The sequence below is a fragment of the Danio aesculapii genome, chromosome 14 (assembly GCF_903798145.1).
Source record: "Danio aesculapii chromosome 14, fDanAes4.1, whole genome shotgun sequence".
NCBI classification, from domain to species: domain Eukaryota; kingdom Metazoa; phylum Chordata; class Actinopteri; order Cypriniformes; family Danionidae; genus Danio; species Danio aesculapii.
In genome coordinates, this window is record NC_079448.1 from 13,516,877 (window position 1) to 13,539,102 (window position 22,226).

At 37.3% G+C, this 22,226-nt stretch overlaps 1 protein-coding gene across 2 annotated transcripts in view; it reads left to right on the forward strand.

Moving 5' to 3' along the window:
• maml1 (mastermind-like transcriptional coactivator 1) overlaps positions 1-21,621 on the forward strand; it is a 38,241-nt gene extending 16,620 nt beyond the window's left edge. The window contains exons 2-5 of one of the 2 annotated variants that reach the window (XM_056471964.1): positions 4,476-5,858; positions 14,846-15,034; positions 17,154-17,352; positions 18,330-21,621. In XM_056471964.1, coding sequence (XP_056327939.1) covers positions 4,476-5,858; positions 14,846-15,034; positions 17,154-17,352; positions 18,330-19,375 — 2,817 coding nt within the window. In that variant the 3' untranslated portion in view covers positions 19,376-21,621. The remainder of the gene's footprint in view (positions 1-4,475; positions 5,859-14,845; positions 15,035-17,153; positions 17,353-18,329) is intronic. The other variant, XM_056471965.1, reaches the window with a different exon arrangement.
• The last annotated feature ends 605 nt before the right edge of the window (positions 21,622-22,226 follow it).

Genomic DNA, 22,226 nt, shown 5'->3' on the forward strand with positions numbered 1-22,226 from the left:
ACATTTGTCTAGTTTAATAATGACAACATCACAATTAATCCATCTTCACCTTTCTTTAAAAAAGTTACTCCAGGTTAAAGTGTCAAAAAAGGGCATAAAATAATGTATTAAAATATATATTAGAGGTGTGAACCTACACTGGTCTCACGGTTCGATTCGGTTACGATTATCATGCCATCCATTCGGTTCAATTCGATATCTCTGTGCATCAAGGTGCATTGACGATGCTTTCCATACACAATTTTATATTTGAAAACACTTTATTTTGATGGTCCACTTAAATATTAGTAGACTGTCTGCCTAATATCTTTTAATACTGCTCCTTCAACAGACATTTAACTGACTATAATGGCCCGTTTCCACTGAGTGGTACGGTACGGTTCGGTTTGGTTTGGTACGCTTTTATAGCCGTTTCCACTGTCAAAAAGCGTACCGAACCGTACCGTACCACTTTTTCGGCACCCTTTCGAAAGGGTACCAAAGACGAGAAAGGGTACCAAAAGGCGGAGCTAGACGCGCAGCTGAACGCTATTGGTTTACAGAGATACGTCATTCGCTTACGCAACAAGCCAGAATGAAAACAAAAAACCCGCCATGTTTGAAATACACAGCCGACGAGTCGAGACATTACAGCGGAATGATTTATACATATAATAACGAGCCATGGTCGACCTGGGCTCAAACAAACCTTGTCGTCGTCTTGATAAACAGCCACAAAGCCAAGGAGAAGAGCAGATTTACCCTGTGCCCCGTAGTTTTTTACGAGACAGTCTGAGGCGCGAGCGGTTTCGCTTTCTTGCTAGCGTTCGCGCGCGTCTCTAACATTATATCTGAAATAACAAACTTCTAGAGCTGATGATAATAACCTGCGCTTGATTATTGATGTGCTTTTAAAACCCGATCCTGTCAGACACTGACAAACGCGAGAGTGAAGCGTGAAGAAACAAAGGAGAAGCCGGAAAAAAGGAGCACATTATTTTTTCAGAAAACATCAAAAAAATGCCATGTATAACTAACTTATTATCTTCACATTTTGGACTAATATGAACTCAGATTGACGAAATTACTGTCTAACAGAGGCTACGTGTGCTGCGGAAGATTACAGACACAGATGAGAGGTTTTCACTGACTAGGCTATAATTTGTATTGTTTTGAACCTAAATACGGACGAAAATGTCTGCTGTGTGTATTTCTTCTGTAGTTGGTAACATTTCGGAGACTGTAAGGGGCTGTATGTGTCTATATATGTTCATTTATTTAGTTATTTAATATAATTACAGACGTTACAGTAGGCTGTTTCGCACTATCATTGATCTGCAGTTATAATCAACTCATGTTCATTGAAAAATTACTAATAAACATTTATACAAAAGTATTTATGTGTATGAAGCATCTGTTTTGTGAGAAGTGCTTCTCATATGATATGTAAGTGACCTGTACAGCTTTACTGTAGACATTTCCTCGAGCGAGAATGACGTCGACTGAAACTGTCTGTCATACACCACGCCCACCAAAAGGGTACCCTTGTTAGTGGAAACGCAAGTCTGATAAAGGTGACCCGTACCAAACCGAACCAAACCGTACCGTACCGGTCAGTGGAAACGAGCCATAAGAAACTTTCAAAGTACATGTCAACTTACACTAACCTTAACCCCAACCTAAAAGTCTACTAATAATATAATTAGAATTAGTTTACATGTAGATGCAATGTAACTTAAATTCAAGCTAGGGACCGTCAAAATAAAGTATGACCTTATATTTTACTTCACAGCACAAGAATTCTTGTATTAAAATGTATAATATATAAATACATTTTCTGTGTATTTGTAATACAACATTGTCCTTTGATACAAGGAGTCAGATATATGAACTGTACCTTTTAATTTTACCTGCGCAAAGAAAACACTCTTTTTAAATGAATCAAACAAAACTCAAGTACATGTACAGAACAACATGGTCATTTAAACCAAATAAACAATCGTAAATATTATCCCGCAGTCGCTTGCTTTGAGCGCTATCGAGCGAGTTGTTAAAAACCTGATGGTTCTAACGCGCTAGCACTGTTTACTGATAAGTGACACTGATAAATGGCAGCAGTATTGCTATAGCAGCCAACAGGAGAGGAAACGTCACGTGTCCACAGCGAGAGAGAAAGAAAGTTTGGAGTTTTCTTTCATTTTCTACACAGCAGTGAAATAGTGTCATTTCACTGTAACTTCAGTGTCTTTAGCTACGTTTCCATCAACCTATTTTTATGCGCATTGAAAAAAAAAAAACAGTTGATGGAAACTGATGGAAAATAAATTTAGAACATGCGCATAACGGAGTAAGATAACTTTTTATTCGATAAGAAAAGCAATGCATAAATTGTGCTGGAAACACTGTTACTGAACAAATTCCAGTATGCGCATTAAAAAAATCATGTGATTTTTGTTATAAGAGATCATGTGATGATAAAAATGTGTGTGAATGGGCAAACCAGCAGGCTGAGCACACTGTTAAACATTTGAAAGGTTGTTTTGTTCATTCTAAAACGTCGTAACTGTTTCAGTATTAGTGTTATTATATTATTAATGACCTCCAGAATCAAGAGTGTCTGCGCTCCGCGTCCCATGCCTTCAAGCACCACCACACGTTCACTGCGTGTCAGGATTACCTTCTGAGGTGCAATTCCTTTATTAAATGAAGAAAAGATTCACGCAGCTTCTTGTACCACAGCAAATTCTGTTTTTACTTCTGATATTTGGCGCCAGTTAATCAGGAAGTGACAATTTTGTTCACTTTGACTCATTGAATTGAAACGCTGCTTTATTCGCACATCTTCTATGCAATTAATCCAGTGTTACGTATAAAGTTAATTTGAAGTTTTGGATGGAAACATAGCTAGTGAATGACTGTCCCGCAAACACACGCAGTGAGTTGTGCAGAGTTTCTGCGTTTTAATAACTCTTGCTCACCTCCCTCGCCATAGTATTCTACCGCGACATAGCGCATATGAGTTAAATGATGTTAGTACGTAATAACCGGTTATGATCTGTTACTGAACCAATACCAAATTGTACAAATCTGCATCACGGTGCACTGAAGAAACAATTATTTTTGACACCCCTAATATATGTATATAAATATGTACTTGCATATTTGATTTTTACGAGCATAGATCCCAGTCATAACTAACAAATATTGATTATTTTAGTGTATTAATCTTTTAATGCCTTTTTTGTATTATTAATTTTTATACCAAGTGGTAAAAAAAGAGATTTATAAAAGTAAATATTTAACTTTTAATAGGAAAATAATAAATGTGTATAAATATTATATTATAAATTAGGCATGGGCTGGTATAAGATTCTGATGATATGATAATCTTGGATAAAAATATCACAGTTTCACAGTATTGTGATTTCTGTTCTAAAATATATTATTTTTTTAAATGTCTAGGTAAGAAACACAAGCTTTTTACTCTTTGAACACTATTTTTATGTTAAAAAATATTTAGAATATTTTGAAGCAGTAAACATGTCAAGCTTAATAATTTAAATGTATCCTTGATTTATGCTGTCTTCATTAGTTTCAAAAACATAGATTTCTTTATAATTTAAAACGGCATCTTTGGATATATATTGAGATACTATTGTCTTAAAAAGCATTAAAAAAATCTTACATATACCATAGGAACGTTATAGCAGAAAATTTGGACCGTTTTAAAACCTTGACTTTTCCAGACGGAGGTTTACCTTGATAACGGTTGTCATCTCGTGCCTATTATATACATGATAATAGTTTATATAGGGCAGTCGTTTCAGAAGTTTGATTAATTCACTTTTACAAGCAAGCTGTTAAGAATATGAACTTGTTTTACAACCAATTGCCATTAATGTACAAAAAACACTATCTTGGTCCATACAGCATTCACTTTTTGCTAACAAATGTTGCATATGATTTATGATGCGCATGCGGTTCTGAATCTTAAAAACGGATAGAAAAATGAAACAGAAGCAGCAACAGATGGTTTCTTTGATATAGTGACCAGGATTAAGTGGTTAAATTCTGCCCTGATTTATCCTGAGACCAATATTTTGTATTAAATACTTAGGATAAACTTTGCCTAAACCTTCTATGCAAACTATTTAACCATACTTTCAACCATGCATTTTATTATCTATACTGTAATAAAGCCATGCAATTGACTAGTGTCTGATAGGAAATAGAAAAAACATTGATGTTGGTCTCATCTCCCAGTAGAAACATCTTTTGCGGAGCTTTTTTATGTGATCACATCGCAAACATTGAGGTTCTTAGTAAATCATTCAAAATATTGATCTTAAGATATCAACAGCTTGATAAAGTCTGGTTAATTCAGCAAAAGTCAAGTATTGTTCGCATGCCACATTGTACAAATCTGTAACAAATAAGTGAAAACCTGCACAAACCGCTTGTTAACTAATATAATTTGTTTTGTCTTCTATGTGCAGTTACAGGAGACCGTAAAGAGGAAGTTGGAGAGTGCTGAATCACCTCTAGGCCGTGACCAGGTGAATGGTTACACCGATGGCTACCCCCCCAATAAAAAGGCCTATGTTGAGGATGCACTGGGTGGTCTTAATGGGGTCTCAAATGGTGTTGTGCCTCCTCTATCACCCTTGGACACCAAACATAATGTGAACACTGATGCCACGATGGCCAATGGGAACCACAGAGTGGTCAGTTCAGAGCACAACGGAGCAAGTTTAACAGACAATGGTGCACTGCGTGGTTCAGAGTCCGATTTTCGTCTAAAAGAACCGAAGCAGGAGCCGGTAGATGATACCTTGTCCTGCATACTTCCCCAGGGAGGCGCAAATGGAAACAACAGCCTCTTCCCTGACCTTAACCTGAATGATCAGGACTGGAGTGAGATTATGGAGGAGTTCAATCGCTCTGTACCCTACGAGGACATCCAGGAGCTCTTCAGCGTTAGTTTTGGAGATCGCAAAGACCCAGAGCTCACATCTGCTGCAGCTCAGAGCTTGATACCACAAGATCTGCCCAGCGTGAAGACTGAAATTTCTCCTGCTACGGCTACCTCTGCCTTCGAGCAAGACTCTTGCAACGGTTCACCTCAGATGAGACCAACTTCATCTGGACCTCCACTTCATACAAACTCTCCTGTAACAGCTCCGGCCACATCGCCAGCCCTGCCTGTTCCACATCCGCAACAGGCGTCCATTCAGAGCAGAGCACTCCCGAATCACTTGATGCCCGTTCCCCCCAAAGACCTGTCTCCAGCTCAGCAGCTGCAGCAGTTGGCGGCTCGTGAACAGCAGAGAGCGATATTGCACAGTCAGCAGCATGTGGTTCAAAAGCCACCGCAACAGAAACCTCCGCAACAGCAACCAACAAAGTTCCACCAGCAACCCAGCCACTCTACACCTTGGCCCCAAAACGCTCCCACCCAAAGTCAAATGGGTGGAACGTTTGGACTTGAGAAGCCTACCAGTCCTTCTTTGTACCCTCAAGACTTTCCCAATCCCAAGACCCTGCTCATGCCAAACAAAGGTTCTCCTAAAGCGGGCGCTCCAGCTGGCTACATGCAACCGGGTGGCCATGCCAACATGTTAAGTCACCCAGCAGCACCCACAGGGCCCCTCGGCCATCCTTCCAACCCAGGTGCCCAGGCTGCCATGTTGGACTTCAACAACACTAAACCACTGTCTCATTATGAGGACGGACCACCAGGGGCACCCAGGGGCCCTCCGACCACACAGAACCACAACAAACCGAACCAGGCTATCCTAAACATGATGCGACAGCAACAGATCCAGAAGCAAAGGACACCTGGCATGAACTTCAGACCAGCACATCTCCCACATACTGTGGTAAGACTGCACACCTCACATTTATTTCTATTTAGGGGGTTTTAAACACCTAGAAATGGAAATTCTTTTATCATTTACTTGCCCTTATTTTGTTGCATACCCTGTCAGAATCAGGATATTTATCTCGGACCAAAAAAGAGAGGTTTATTTCTCATCCAAAAAGGTCAAAGCATTGTTTTAAAATATAATTTATGTGAATGGCATGGTTTATTCCAGGTTTCATTTTGTATGGTTTATTTAAACCATGATCAACAGATGTTAATGAAACCACCAGAAAAAGAAGAACGTTTTGTATTGGAAAGAGGAATGGATCAAAATTTGGTTAAATTAATTTGTAACATGTCTTGTCAAAAAGACAATAAGCAGTTTATCACAATATGTATTGAATTTTGCCGTGTATGTGAGCAGAATGTGGGATGGAGCGACATAATTTTGGCCAGATTTGTTGAAAGTGGGAACATTGTGGCCTTCTCTTGCTCTGAACATGCACTGCTCCATCATTAACACAGCAGATATAGTTTTGACGATTACATGTACAGCCAATAAACTAACCAACTAACCTTTTTTCCAGTTGGAGAATTATAGTACTAAAATAACTCCCTGATCACTGTAAACTAAGCTGAGGCGTTCATTTTATTTATATATATATATATATAAATATATAAATATATAAATAAAATGAAAGTAATGTGAAGTAATGCAATAATATATGTAAAAAAACAAGAATACAAAATAGTATACTAAGCAGCAGACTTATTGATTTTGGGGCCCTAAGCAATTCCAGCCATGGGGCCCAAGTCCTGAAATGCACCCTTTCTACTTTTATTTAATTTTTGTTTATATTGCAGTTTTTTTAAATCACTCAATCTTCTTTTAAAGTAATGCAATCTCTACATTTTAAATTATTAGTTTTCTTAAAATTAATTTACAACTAAAAATAATATATTTTTTATAAATTTGTGTTCTGTGGAATATCATAACAGGAACCTGCTGGATGTGTTTTTTTTTTTAATCTTTAAATTATTTCAACATTAGAGAAAAATGCATGTGAATCATCACAAAAAGATTAAAATAACCCCTTTCTAGTTTTCTAAGTGAAGGACTCTCAGCGTTAGGCTAATCTGAACATTATTCTTTAGTCATTATTCATAGAAAGGGCATTTTGTTGGTAGATGTTATATGTGAAATCATGTCAGAGCTTGTTAATCACTGAAACTCACGTGTTCAAACAGTGTAGGTCAGATGTTATTGTTCTGTTCTTGTCATCATAGTAATGGAGTGTAAGATGAATGAAAAGCTGTGGATAATTGAGTGTTAGAAGTGACTTTTTTGGGTGTTTTCAAAAACTGATTTAAAATGTCTGAGTATTATTATATTACAAATAGTAATAATAATGTCTTTCTGCATCACCACAGTGAAAATGAAATGCTCAGAATAAGCTAAGAGTAAGAAATTATAAACATGATTAATTTATCAATTGTAATATGTGAAAGTGATTTGCTTCATGTGAAAGTGTCAAATTTAAAAGTGATGGTTGTGGTGTGAGAAGTCACTCCAGGAAAACATTTGACACATCCATATAGAGTTATATCTGCCATTTGTAATACTGAAATAAATCTTAAAGGGATAGTTCACCCAAATTTTGCTGTTAATTTACTCACCCTCAGACCAACCAAAACGTTAAAATATATTATTTATTAACATTATATCACTTTTGGTTAACTGCATTGTGAGTTTTGAGAAATTGAGCCTTAAAGTTTTTGAATTCCAAATACTGTAACAAAAATTATGTGAACTAGGCATGGTATGATAACCTTGAATAGAAATATCACAGTTTCACTGTATTACGGTAGTGTGATTACTCTCTAAATTATGTTCTTTTTACATGTCTGGATACAAAAAAACCTTTTCCCTCCATTGAACACAATATATTTGTATTTAAGAAACATTTAAAGCATTTTGGAACCGTAAACATGACAGGCTAATAATTAAAATATAACACTGACTTCTGCTGTCTTCATTAGTTTTAAAAACAACTTGATAAAAGATTCATATCTTTCTTTTCTTTGGATATACAGTAAGCCATTGCACTGTTTAGGTCTATAGCATGCTTGGATGTTGGTTTATAAGCGATTTAAAAACTAAATAAAATAGTCGCAAAAAAAAAGTAACTTGCATATACCCTAGGAACGATATAACAGAAAATTAATAAACCTTGAAACCGGTTCTCGTCCCATGCCTAATGTGAACTGTGTACAAATGCATAGTTTTAGGGTGCTTTCACACCTAGACTTTTGTTTGGGAACCAGGCGCATTTTCCGCGTTAGCGCAGTTCGTTTGGCATATGTGAAACCAGCAATCGCACTCGGATCCGTGCCATTGACAATTGGTCCAGGATCGCCTGAATGAGGTGATCTCGGCTTGATTGAAATGAACTCTGGAGCAGATCGATTGTAGTGAGAAAGCAAAACGATCCAACAAACTAACGAATAGCCATGGAACGATAACCGTTTTCAAGGTATTCCACGGTTTGGAAAGTCATGGTTTTAAAACCGCCAATATCTTCTGCTATATTGTTCCTAAGGTATGTGTAAGACATTTTTATTTACATTTTTTAAGACAACAGTATCTCCAGCAAAAAAGATATCCAAAGATGCCATTTTAAATTGTAAAGAAATCTGTTTTTGAAACAAATGAAGACAGCAGAAGTCAATGACTCATTTGAATTATTCAGCCAGACATGTTTACTGTTTTAAATGTTTCTCAAAATAACATATATTGCGTTCGAAGGGGGAAAAGGTATTTATTTTTACCCAGACATTTAAAAAGAACATATTTTAGAGCAGTAATTACAATACCGTGAAACCCTGATATTTTTATCCAAGGTTATCATACCATCCGAAACTTATTCCGCCCCATGCCTACTAACGAACCAGGCTATATCACAGTGTATTATGGATGTGTAATAGGCATATATGAAGAAAGAATTATGAGTAGTGTTGGATGTCATCCCTACCGGTAAATGTGTGTTTCATGTCAAATGCGAAAGTGAAAGCATCCTGAACTATTACCGAGAGCTGTTTATCCGTTAGGAAAATTGACCGAACTGCAGCCTTGGTTTATCTGACATTCAAGCCAACGGCTATGTATGAGAAAGTCTTACCTCTGATTTATGTTTGGTGATGTCTGTGGGTGTCACCATTCAAAATTAAAGCACAGCTTTTCGCTTGTAATTTCTTATTGATCATTGCCATAAATTAAAATAAGGACACAGTGGAACTGGCAAAATAAACCGGAACACTCTGACCAATATGAGGAGAGTTTACTCGTACATGAGTTGTTTTAGCTATTTTGGTCAGTTTAGAAACTTAGCAGTGTGAAACTGAACCCACCAAGAACAAAGTGCAACATTGTAACAATTTTAATCCCTGCTTTGGAACAAAACAATTGATCAACAGGTGTGAAAGCACCCGAAGACATTTAAAAGTGCAAGAAAACAGACAATGCTTTAAAAAAACAATCTAACAGTTTATTAAGCTTTAAAAAATATAAACTATTTTACATAAAATATGTATTAATCAGTTATAAATGCAATATAAGCACTTAAGTAATGTACATGGGAATGTTTGGAGGTAGTCAAATGCAGAGAACTAATAAATAAAAGGCCTCTTTGTCTCTGACATGATCTTGATTGGTCCTCGTCTGGGCATTTGAAGTCCTGATTGGCTCAAATATTGAATCTTACCGAACCAAGTTAGATTTGGACTTTGTAGATGTAACCTTTATTATTCTAAATACAAAAAAATGCACAATGCAAATAAGTTGTCACAAATCTAACAAATTGACCATGTCAGATAGACCCTTAGAATTTCAGGGTGTATCATGGTTGATTCTTGTGATTTATTTATTTATTTATTTTTATCTTATTTTTTTCATTCAAATCAAACAGTCGTGCAGATATAGACATTAGCAGACAACCAGTTGTTCCAGTTATTGGTGCAAAACTGAACAATCAAACAACCTCCACTACACAATCATATTCAGTTTTTTTTATCCACCTCTAGTAGTGTGTGCGTGTGTTTGGCAGTGGGCCTCATGCGCCCCGGGGTTGAACAGTTTGTCTGGGTCAGGCAGCTGGTTGCTAAGGAGCAGAGAGCAGACAGCCATTCATACACACACACACACACACTGCGGTGGGGGCTGGGATGGGCTGTAAGAGACAAGTCAACAGAGAAAAGGACAGACAGAGCCAGAGAGAGAGAGGAGGGGGCGACAAAGCCGTCTTTCATGCGTTCTGCTCTCCCGCCTCTGGCCGTCATCCTGAGCCGAGTATTTTCGGATCAGCCTCTGTTTTTAACCGTTCCTTCTGTTTAAATATAGCCATTTAACCCATTTGCCTTTCAGTTTCTTGCAAGATTTAAACTTTTCCTGCATAGATCGCTCACTTGTTGTTAACTCTCTTCTGTAAAATCTCTGTCCTCCGCTCACGTTTCAGATAACACTGTTTAGTGTCGTCACTGACCTCGAAATACCTTTGGTGTGTGTGTTTGTGTGTGTGTAAGAGAGAGAGAGCATGCAAGAGTGTGCTGGGTGTTTGTTGCGAAAGGGCGGCTGCCAGCGTTGGCATCTCTAATTTATTTTTAAACCATCTTCGCCTCTGTCTGTAGTCCAGCTCCGAGGTGCTGAGGAAGCTTTTTGCCTCATGATCAAGTCAGATCAGATCAGAGAGAAGAGATGTGCTGCTCAGCTGCTTTGATACTTGAATGTAAATGTGGAATTTCAAAGCAGGGAATTTGAAACATTCAGCCGGTGCAGATTGCATTAATTATACTGTAGGAGGGGGAAATCTCACCAAACCTGCCAAGAACGTGTCCTAGTTCTACTTCACGACAAAGTCAGTAGGAACAAAACATGATCTTATACTTGTTTAATATTAAGCCTAGGTGTTTAATATGGATAAAGGCACATCATGTAAGATATTTTTCTGTTCAAATATCTAAAAATCTTGAGAACAGTGTTTTATATTTTGACTTATGTACTTAAATGACATCCCAAATATTTTAAAGAATGCTCAAATCCAGAGAAATTTTAAGTAATGACATGATAAAAAATCAATTTCTGGTTTGGTTTTATATAAAATGGGGATGCATGATTTCACATTCAGTTACAGCATCATCAAATTACTCACTCGTTTGTTGTGATCATGCTCCCTCTAGTGGTGAAAGTTGCGTACTGTGCCTTTGACTTTTTTTTTTTTTTTTTTGACTGATTTATTTTTCTGCATCAAGCGCACTGGTCTGACGCAGCCTTCGTGCACTCGCATATCCCTCGTCGTGGCTGATGCCGACGCTGACGCACACCTCTCAAAAAAATGTAAAGGCTGATTTATACTTCTGCATCAAGTGATCGACGTGACCCACGGCGCCTGCCTTGTGCGTAGTTGTGCATTTATACTTCTGCTCGCTGTTTGTGTCGCTCTGCATGAGCACTTCCCAAAGGCTAGCATTTGATACAGGAACCGGTGTACGACTTTAACCATAAGGTAAACTCAAAACAAAAGTTTTCATCTGGAGCTCTTTCACAGGACTCAACACAATCGCTCTATCGGGCTCCACCAGATACCAAGCTGACCAATCACAGAGCTTGCACTAAACGTCATTGCACACGTCGTATTTACTGTCGTAGTTAGTCATAGTTTTTGAGTAGGGTTGGGTACCAAAACCTGGTGCCATTATAGCACTGGTACCTTTGTAAGCGGTATGTACCGTATCAAATCAGCATATGAATTTCGGTGCTTAATTTCGGTGCCACTGGTGCTACGACAAGGACGTAAGAAAGGGGTGCAACAAAGGCACACATAGGTACACGTTGTCACACCATCTCTAAACATTTAATTCTAAACAACTTTGAGGAATACAAACAGGCGATGTCAGGCGTTTGTTCTTGTTGCTTATAGGGAACGGACCCACACAACGCACGCAGTACAGCGCATTCGGTGAGCGAGTGCGACTCTCTTCAGAACAGCACGCAGATCAACACGCATGTTCATCAAAATTTGCTTTTAAGCGTTCTGAAGTGTATTTTACAAGCAAGGATTCTGACAAAAACGTGAAGCAGATGATTTACAAAAGTTGCGTGTAAAAGGGGAAACACGTCAAACTTAATGACACATTTGAGGGCTCAAAGGCAGAGGAATGCACCGTCTCTGAGATCACATGACAATTTCAATGAGTTCGTACATGGACACTAATGCTCCGATTTTAATATGATTTAGACAATACTAGACTAGAGACTTTAGAGACTAGACTACCATGTAAACAGTAAATTTTTATTTTTTTTTAAATAACCTCAAAAGGAGCACAGGCACCTGCATTGAAAAATGCGGAGGTTTTTTCTTTCAATTTAACGTGCGGTATCAAATTCTATTAAAAGAGCACTCTTCCACCAGTCCCCGTGTCTACAGGCTTGGCCCCCCCCTCTGCCCCCACCTAAATTTGGACGCATATTTTTGTGTCAAAACGCCACAGAGAAGCGAGATCAGCCAACGGTGCCAGACTGCGGAGATATGACTGAGGCCTCTCTTTGCGCGCTCTAGGTGACACTTGCACTCGCTCTCTCTGACACTCGCTCTCTCTTTCATTACGGTGCTGCGCGCATGATCGCGTTCATCAAATTTGCTTAAACTAAGCATTCTAAAGTGTATTTTACAAGCAAGGATTCTGACACAGCAACGTGCGCACTTGTTCTCTCTGTCAGTGACGGTGCTGCGCGCAATAGCCTAGTTCCCCGCATTCGTCAGTGGTTGACGCCCAAATGACACAGGTAATAGCGATTTTAACACTTATAATATAGGAAGTGCTCGGCTATGCAGAGACCACTATTAATCAGAAATCTAGTGTACATGGTTTTACGTTAGGAAATGCAGTATTGAATTTATAAACAGTCGGCAAGTACCAAAGAGCAGATGTAACACATTGATCAAATGTAGTTTTCAGTCACGCTCATGTAAGTCATTATCAACTTGTTTAGTTTTGCTTCCATTCATTTTTGATTTTTGTCTTCAACACATGATTTATTTACAACACATTTTTAAACATAATAGTTTAACTAACTAATTTCTAATATCTACTTTTTTATCTTAATGGTGACCGTCAGTGCATAACATTTTACAAAAAAAAAAGCAACTCATGTAAACGCCTTGCTCATACTTTTGTCTTATATACTATTGCCTCTGAATAAGCGAGTTTTAGCTACTTATACATTAAGGCAGACTTCAGAAAAAGCAAAACACCCGCAAAGAAACTCGACACAGAGGAACATAAAAACATCACTGCCAGCTAGCATTTTGGAAGTGTTATTGCAGAGCAAAACAAACAGCAGGCAGAAGTATAAATGCACCACTATGCACAAGGCATGCGCCGTGGGTCACACCGATCAATCAACGCAAGTATAAATCAGCCTTTACACAAATTCTTACTTAGGCAGTTCATTCGGCTGTGGCGACCCCTGATAAATAAGATACTAAGCCGAAGGAAAATGAATGAATGAAATTCTTACTTATTTCTGCAATGATATGTTCATATACATTTCATATATACATTTCTTTGTACAAAAAAACAAGGTATTTGGATATATCTGATCCTGGATGACAAAACAAGTTTTATGTTGCACAGGCTTTTTTTGAAGGAATAGCCTAAAATGCATTGTAGGAGTCAAACATGTCTATCTTTATTTTATGTCAAAATAATTCGAATGTTAAATAAAAATCTTGTTCCATGAAGACAATTTGTTAATTTAGTTTCGTAATATTATCAAAGCATGATTTTTGATTATTAATATGCTTTGCTAGGAAGTTAATTTTGACCTGTTTGAAGGCGATTTTCTCAATATTTGTAATATTTTGAACTTTCACATTTCAGATTTTTCTTAGTTAAATTATGCCACATCTTAAGAAATTAAACATTAATTGAAATCTTATTAATTCATGTGATGAATCTCAATTTTTTGCAATTTACTCTTAAGATTGCTTTTGTGGTGCAGGGTAGGGCTGCACAATATATCGTTTCAGCATCGATATGCCAATGTGCGCATCCACAATAGTCACATCGCAAAGATATACAATGTTAAGTCTGAATTATAGTTGATCAGGAGCTACAGAATTGTATTTAATCACTGTATTTAAACAATTTATGCAACAACAACAACAAAAACATTTTTTAAAATAATTTTCTAGTCGAAATATCTAATTTTCAAAGCGAAAACAAGATTATTTGACTTATTATTAATCTCTATCTAATCTAAATTTTAAAACAAAAGAATATTTTTACTTGATCGAAGATATTTTTTAGATATTTTGACTAGAAATGAGACCAAGTAAGAAAAGTGTTTTTTCGCATTGTGATTATTTGATTTCTGTACATGAATACTGTTAGACTCCCCAGAAAACCATCAAATTGAGCTATTCAACTATCTTGTGAAACTGTATTTTTATCGCAATATTTATCGCAGAAAAATAATATGTTGCGATATCAGATTTTTTTTTTTTTTTTATCGTGCAGCCTTAGACCAGGGTCATGTGTAAGAAATCTGCGAGAAAATCACCAAATAAACATTACAAATACAACATGTAAGTAACTTCAGAAAGGAATTGCTTTATTACACAAACTTTACACTGTAACAGCCGTAAATTGTTGAACATAAAACATAATTTGGTAAATGCTATGTGTCCATATAAAATCAGCGATGACCAGAAGAGTATGGTTATACTATTGTTCGTTAAATAAAAATAATAATTGTAGTAGTTTTTTTTTTTTTACTCCAAATTAGAAATGTACACTGCCAGCAGGGGGAGTCATTTCTTTCAAGTCTAAATCAGTCTAAAAGAGGAACTGTGTAAATAACTTTCTTTAGCAATGGATCATTAAATTGTCTGTACACCTGATTGTTTTTTTTTTTTTTAATAAGAAGCACCTCTCACTTTTTCTCAGCAGGATTCAGGCTCCTACCCTCCTAACACGCATGTTCCCGGCCCCAGCAGCACCATGACCCCACAAACAAGTAGCAACAGCATCCCGGCTCATCATAATAATCCTGCCTACTTGAAGCAGCAGCAGCAAATCCAGCTGATGAATCAACAGAAACAATTTCAGCTTCAGAGACAGATCATGGTTGAGCAGGTGCTTTATTCTTTATTCTTATCACTTTGATGCATTGCCAATAGTACAAAGACACCAATGTTCAGTAAATACATTCCTTAGTCCTAACAATTATAATCCGATAATTCTGAAATATTCCAGTTTATTACAGTGTGACGGATCATTTCCTTTTTTAACCTAATTTATTTCTGTCACGTCAAAGCTTAAATTTCAGCAGTAATTCCTTCAGTATTCAGCGTCACATGATCTTTCAGAAATCAATGATTTGCTGCTAAATATATCTAGAACTAATATAATAGTATATAAAATAAAACAAAAATAAAACTAACATAATATTCTGCAACGGTGATTAACCGTGAACGCATTTAAAATGTTAAGATATAACTCAAAATGTTAAAATGAAATAACTCATAATCCATCAAATAGGAATATATTGGAGAAAACTGAGGTGATTTAAAATACATTATATCTAAAATACCTTTTAATAATTAATAAAAATAGTTATTATGGTACTATTATTATTAATTGTACACCAAGACTAATCTGTATTTATTAAGCATTAATTCAGCGTATTATTCTAATTTCTAAAGAGTCATGTGACAGAAAAGTATTAATAGATGCTATAAATGATGCTTTTCTATCACAGGAACGAATGATTATTGTATGCAAAGTATTTACATTTAATATATAATATTAAAAATATGATAACATTACTTTTCACTGCCATTTTTATTCATGAAACAAATGAGTTGATGAGCATAAAACACTGTTAAAAAAACACATCTCAAAGTCTTTACAATTAGAATAGAGATCTAATATTCTAGATCAAATTAAAAATATAATTCAAAACTTAATATAAAACTTAATAACTAAACTTAAAATTTTAAAAACTTACATTTTAACCTGTAGTGTGTATGTTAAAATATTTTTTTTTACATAGTTTAAACCAGAGATGCCCAAACTAGGGCCCACGGGCCAAACTATCACATCTGAGAAGAGATTGTCTTTTCTAATTTAATATAACCTTGTTTTTGTTTGTTTGTTTTATCGCTCAACTACAAAAAAGCCAACTGAAATGAAATGTTTCAATTAAATGTATCTGTCAATGAATCTGATTTCATGAAATGTGAATACTGTCACTCAACAGACAGAAAACATCAGAGAGCATATCAAGACAAAAACAGGTGCTCCACTGAACTCCATTCTGTTATAAGTGGGATTGTTTTTAATATAATAAGTTTATTAGCAAATATTTTTTTTATATACTGCATTTAGTTTTTGTTTTTTAATATCAAATAAATAAATTATTTGGGAAATTATCCATGACAATTTTAACGTAATTCAGTTTGATATATTTACATTCGCCCCACTACCCTCAAAAAACTGAGGGTTTGATTTTTGGCCCTTCATAAGAAAAAGTTCGGGCACCCCTGATCTACATATTATTATTATTATTATTATTATTATTATTATTATTATTATTATTATTATTAACAATAAGAATAATAATACATTTTATTTATAATTATCTTTTCTCAGCTTTTTTGAGACCTTAGGCTCAAAGCGCTTACAGAAAGAATAAAACCACAATAGAGAAACATACCAAAATACCAAAACACAGATAGTTAAAATTGACAAAACCTCATAGATTAAAAGCAATACTAAAATGTTTTGTATTGTAAGTTTGATGTTTGTAGAATCTGAGAGTCTGTTTAAACCTTCCTACTTCATAGAGCTGCCTTTAGGGGGCAGCGTCCTCACAAAAATACTTAGTGATAATTTAGGCAAGTAATTTACCCAAAAATGAAAATTATCTCATCATTTACTCTCCCTCATGAGGTTTTAAACCTTTCTGATTTGCTTTCTTTTGACCACAAAAATATATTTTGAAGAATGCTGGTTGTTGGAGCCCATTTTCTTTCATATGGATGGAAAGAAATACCATAGAAGTTAATGGGTTCCTGCAACCAGCGCTTTCCAAAATATCATTTTTTGTGTTCAACTGAAGAAAGAAAATCAGAAAGGTTTAAAACCTCTTAAAAAGGATGCATAAATGGCAGATTTTTAATTTTCATTGAAGTCTGTGAGATTCTGTAAGCTAACCATAGATTTGTAGTAATAACCGAAGCGTTTGTTTTAGGAAAAGCAGCGGCAGCAGCAGGAACAGCAGCTGCAGAGACATCTGACCCGTCCACCACCTCAGTACCAGGACCAACAGAACCCGCAGGCCCAGCAGAACCCATTCCAGCAGCAGCAGCAGCAGGTCTCCCAGTTCACCAATGTTCCGCCCTGCCTGGCCCAGCAGCACACCTCCAACTTCAGCGAACACACCATCTCTGGTATTTACCTTTCTCTCTCTACCTGATTATCAAATGACCACATTTACACCTGCTGTAACTTGCCTTTCATGTTAGATCAGTTGTATTCTGTCAACAAGAATTTATCAAGACACACACTTCTAATGGAATGTGGTTGAGTCTGACCATTGCTCATATTGTATAGTTATATAGTGGTTTGGACCCAGTCAGGAATTAACATCAGACCTTACTATCTTTCACCTCCCCTCTTTTTTGGACATGTAAAGTTCCATTTAACTTGAGCTTCCTCCCTTGGTAGGTCAACACAAGTAGCCTTTTGTTACTAGTCAACAAACAAGCCCATCTGGTTTGCATTTGTGTGTGCTTATTGATAGACTCATTTGAATGTCAGAAGTACACTATAGTAAGGTGTTCTACTGTTACACACAGGGTACTTAATTCATCTGGGAGTCTATTTTTGATGCTTACACTTGGTAACAGGCTATTTCTAAGCTTTCTAGGTAGAAATGTGATGAAAGAGTTTGGAAAGCTTTATTCCCAAATCTGGCAATTAACCTTGACTGGCCTGAAAAACAGTTCTGAGTTCTGGGTTATGAAGGAAGAAGGAAATTGCTTCATTCTTCATTGCTTGAATAATTCAGAATTGCTTGAATGTTTTCTAAATCTATGTTATAGATTTTGTGAGGTATTTATCCTTGTGTGTTGATACAATATTATAATTTAACTGTTCACTGATGCTTACATAGAAGTATGTGGCTTAGGTAAGTGCCAGAAATATCCAGAAACAATTTTACAGGTCGATTTCCAAGACTAGAAAATTAGCCCTAATGTGAAATTGTTGGTTTTGATCATATTTGGAAGGGTCATGAATGTTTACTGATGATATTTGATGATCCATTCCATGACCAGATTCGAGACCAATCTTTTCTCCTATGTTTTCATGATTTCTTCTTTGGTTAACATAGGACTCATTTGAAATTTCTTATTTCTTATTTTAGGTGCATCTCAATCAATAGGAAATGTAAACTCTCTCAGTGGCCCCGCTCCTGGAACACAGCGAATGTTCTCTCAGACACAAGGCATGATGGGAATGGGAGTTGGCCAGAATGCTGGTCCAAATACTGGTCCCTCTACAGCTGCCAGTCAAGCAGACATGAGCCTTCCACCCTGCAGCAATCTCGATGTGCAACAGGTCCTCTATGGCAACATCTCTATGCATGCCTCCCACTCCAACCAGCAGAGACAACCAGTGTCCACCATGTCTGCTGCTTACAGGCAGAATGTTCTAGCAGCCCAGCAACAAGCACACTTGAAAAACCAGCCCAATGCCGCCTTGTTGAAACAACAGCAACAGCAGCAACTGGCCCGTCTGCCCAACAGCATGGCGAACGCAATGGCTAATAACATGGGATCTGCTATGCCCACCTCCATGCCGACCAGTATTCCAGGTGCCTTGCCTGTCCAGGCTCAGTCCTGGCAGCAGCAGCCGCCCCAGCAGCATCCAGCTCTCCAATCTGGCTCTGCAAATGGAGCCATGCCAGCAGGTTTCCCCAACTCCAGCTTCCACATGCAGTCAAGGTTGTCTAAACTTCCCAACAACACCCCGTTTCCCCAGGGGGGCATGGGGAATAGTGCGGCAGGTAGAACCTTAGGAGGTATGAATCCTGGACAAATGATAACTAACATGAACCAGCAAAGGACAAATAACCCAGGCATGCCCCAACAGCTGCCACCTTCAGTCCAGCAGACAGCCCAGCAGGGCCAGCCACAAGCACCACCGCAAACCCAGCAGGTTCTGCCTGACTTGGGGCCCTTTAGCCAAGCACAGGCCGTATCTAATCGCACCACAGGACTTCAGTGCAATCAGGCCTACCAGCTCAACAGGGCAGCCAATCAGCAGCTTCAGTTCAGCTACAACACCCAATCGGGAGGCAGCTTGTCTGGGTTTCCAGCCGAGACTGATTTAGTGGATTCTCTGTTGAAGGATCAGTCCACACAACAGTGGATGGAAGATATAGATGAGCTTTTGGCCAGTCACCAATAAGTGACCCCAAAGCTGGTGCCTTCGATAGACGAGATAGCGTGAACATCCAATTTTGGGTGTTTTCTGAAATGGTGAACCTGCTTGCATCAAATGGTCAGATCTGCTGTGTTGTCTTTTGAATATATCTATCTATATATAATGGTGTATATAATGGATGTCAAGTAGAGCACAGAGCCTGCCTCACAGAAGTGTTCTCTGGACTGAAAATATCAAAGAGGGAAACGCTCTACTACTGAACCTGTGGCTCAGTAAAACCACTGAATTTTCCTATATAATGAGTTTTTGCTCATGAATGCGTTCAGCCGTTCGTACAGTTGGGTTGCCTTTGTGTTCACTGTAGGCATGAAGAAGCTATGTTCAGTATCAGGAAGGTCTTGACACTTCCGCAAGCCTTATAATTGCACTCTTGAAGAGGCACAAAATGATTTACAGTTTAAAGCAATAGTTCTCAAATAGTGCTCAAACGGTTCAAACCCATATGATTTTATTTTCTTCTTTCTTTCATGGGGTGTCCAGTTTGTGAGGGCAACACTTCAGCAGTGTTTAGATTCAAACCAAATTAACCATCAGTCTTTAGCCCATTGAATCATTCTCTGTGTTGCACAGCCATACCTTGAATGAGAGGTTAGTCAGTCATAAATACTGGGACATCGTCACAATTCTTACATTTTTGGCTCTATACACCAACACCATGGATTTGAAATGAAACGATCAAGATGTGCTCTAACTGCAGACTGTCAGCTTTAATTTAAGGGTATTTGCATTGGGATAATGGGAGAATAACACGCATCTGGCCATGGAACAGCTGAAAAGCCAAATGTCCCATTACTTTTGGTCCCTTAACAAGTGGGAGGCACATATGCAAACTGTTGTAGTTCCTACAGCGTTCACCTGATTTAGATGCAAAGACGCTCAAATTAAAGCTGACAGTCTGCAGTTAAAACACATCTTGGTCATCATTTCAAATTTATTGTGTTGGTATATGAAGATAAAATGTTAGAATTGTTTCAATGTCCCAATATTTATGGACCTGACTGTATGTAAACTTAATCTAAGGTCAAATCCCAACTCTGCCCCTTAGCCCTTCCCTTTCCCCTAACCCTTGTTTTGCGCATTCAGGGCTAAGGGGGAAGGGCAAGATGACCCTTAAAGCGAAGATTTGCCAGGACCACACTAGAAAATTTGTATGAGTATGAAAATTTTCCAGAGTACACCAGCTACAATGACAACATGGCTGGAGATGCACAGTCAGGAGATGCACAAGCATTTTTTGGTATTATTAAGAATTTTTACAACAAACAAGCATATGTTTTAATGCGTTAGTGTATTACAATCATGCTTGTCCCCTTAGGGGTGAATTTGAAGCCCTTCCTTTTACATTATGTTTCAAGGGCCAAGAGGAAGGCATATGGGGTAAAAAAAAAAATATAGAATTTGGATTGGGCTTTACTTGTTGCAAAATTGTTCATGACTTCTATAAGTGATGATTATGTACTAAACTGCTCTTCGCAAAAGCAGTTTATTCAGTGTACTGAAGCTTCATTAACATTCTTTGAAAAACTAATGTGGAAAGTGGCGTCCAGAGCAGGATCTGACACCCCTGCTTTTATAAGACACAGCAGGAGATGTTTATCACAAATCTGACAACGTTTGTATGAACATTCTTCAGGTTGTCTCCTTTTAAAAAGAAAGTTAAAGGAGCTTGCAACAAGAATTGCAAAAAAAAGTGATTTTTTAAGTTTCAAGTGGTTTGTAGTCATTGGATAATTTCACATTAAACTTGTAAGGTAGATTTTGTTTTAATCAGGTTATTACAGGAATCGAAAGAACTGATTAACTCTCGAGTGAAAATGGAGATGCATATGTTACACTACGTTATTCTTTCTTTTTCTCTCTCTCTCTCTCTGGAACTAAACTAGTGAGACCAGAGATCTAGATTTCCATGTTGGGGAGAGGGTTAATATTCCTGCGTTTCTCCCTTTGGTGTCTGATGATGTTACATTGAAGGCAGGTCAGGTGCTGGTCTGAGCTGCGTCGCCTGAACTCTTGCTTCATCTGAGATTCTGTGACAGGATTTCATGTATATTTATATATTTTTTTGTATGTATGCAGTTTCTATTGTTCTGAAGAAGATTGATCTTATTTTTATATGTACATTGTTGCAAATTTTTGTTAAGTATTTTATACTTTTATTATTGTTCTCTGAAAAACAAGAGTATTGTGTAAATATAGTTCTCTAGAAATGGGTTTGTTGTGTGTTTATTTGGTATTTCAACGAGTGCCTTGAATGGTCTGTTCATATTGTGTAGTTACATATTCTCATAAATGTGCACTATATACAGGGTTCATGCAGTCATGAAAAACCTGGAAAAAATTATGAAATTTTGACAATGCATTTTCCAGGACTGGAAAGGAAAAAACTGAAAAACCCACAAAGTTTTGGAAAAGTCATGGAAATTACAGTTACATTTAGTCATCTAGCAGACGTTTTTGTCCAAAGCGACTTAAGCTGCGGTCACACTAGAGCTTGTGCCTGAGAAATTCTGTTGTACGGCACAGGGTTAAAAAGGAGCTGGGTTATACGATATGATTAGACCTTAATAAAAGTGAGCGATTTGCTCCATATTTTAAATTTCTTATTTTAAGTCATCTTCTATTGGTCTAACTGATGTGACTTCGCAGGTAAGACTTCACCAAGCTTGAACTTTCGAATGCAGTGAAATGCAAAACTTGTCACACGTGCTTGAGTTTCTGGTCTGCCGCATTCACATGCCTATGAATGGCATACATAAGCTTTACAATAGTAGTTGTTTTACCTACTTTTACTATTTTAACAAACTATTAACATTAT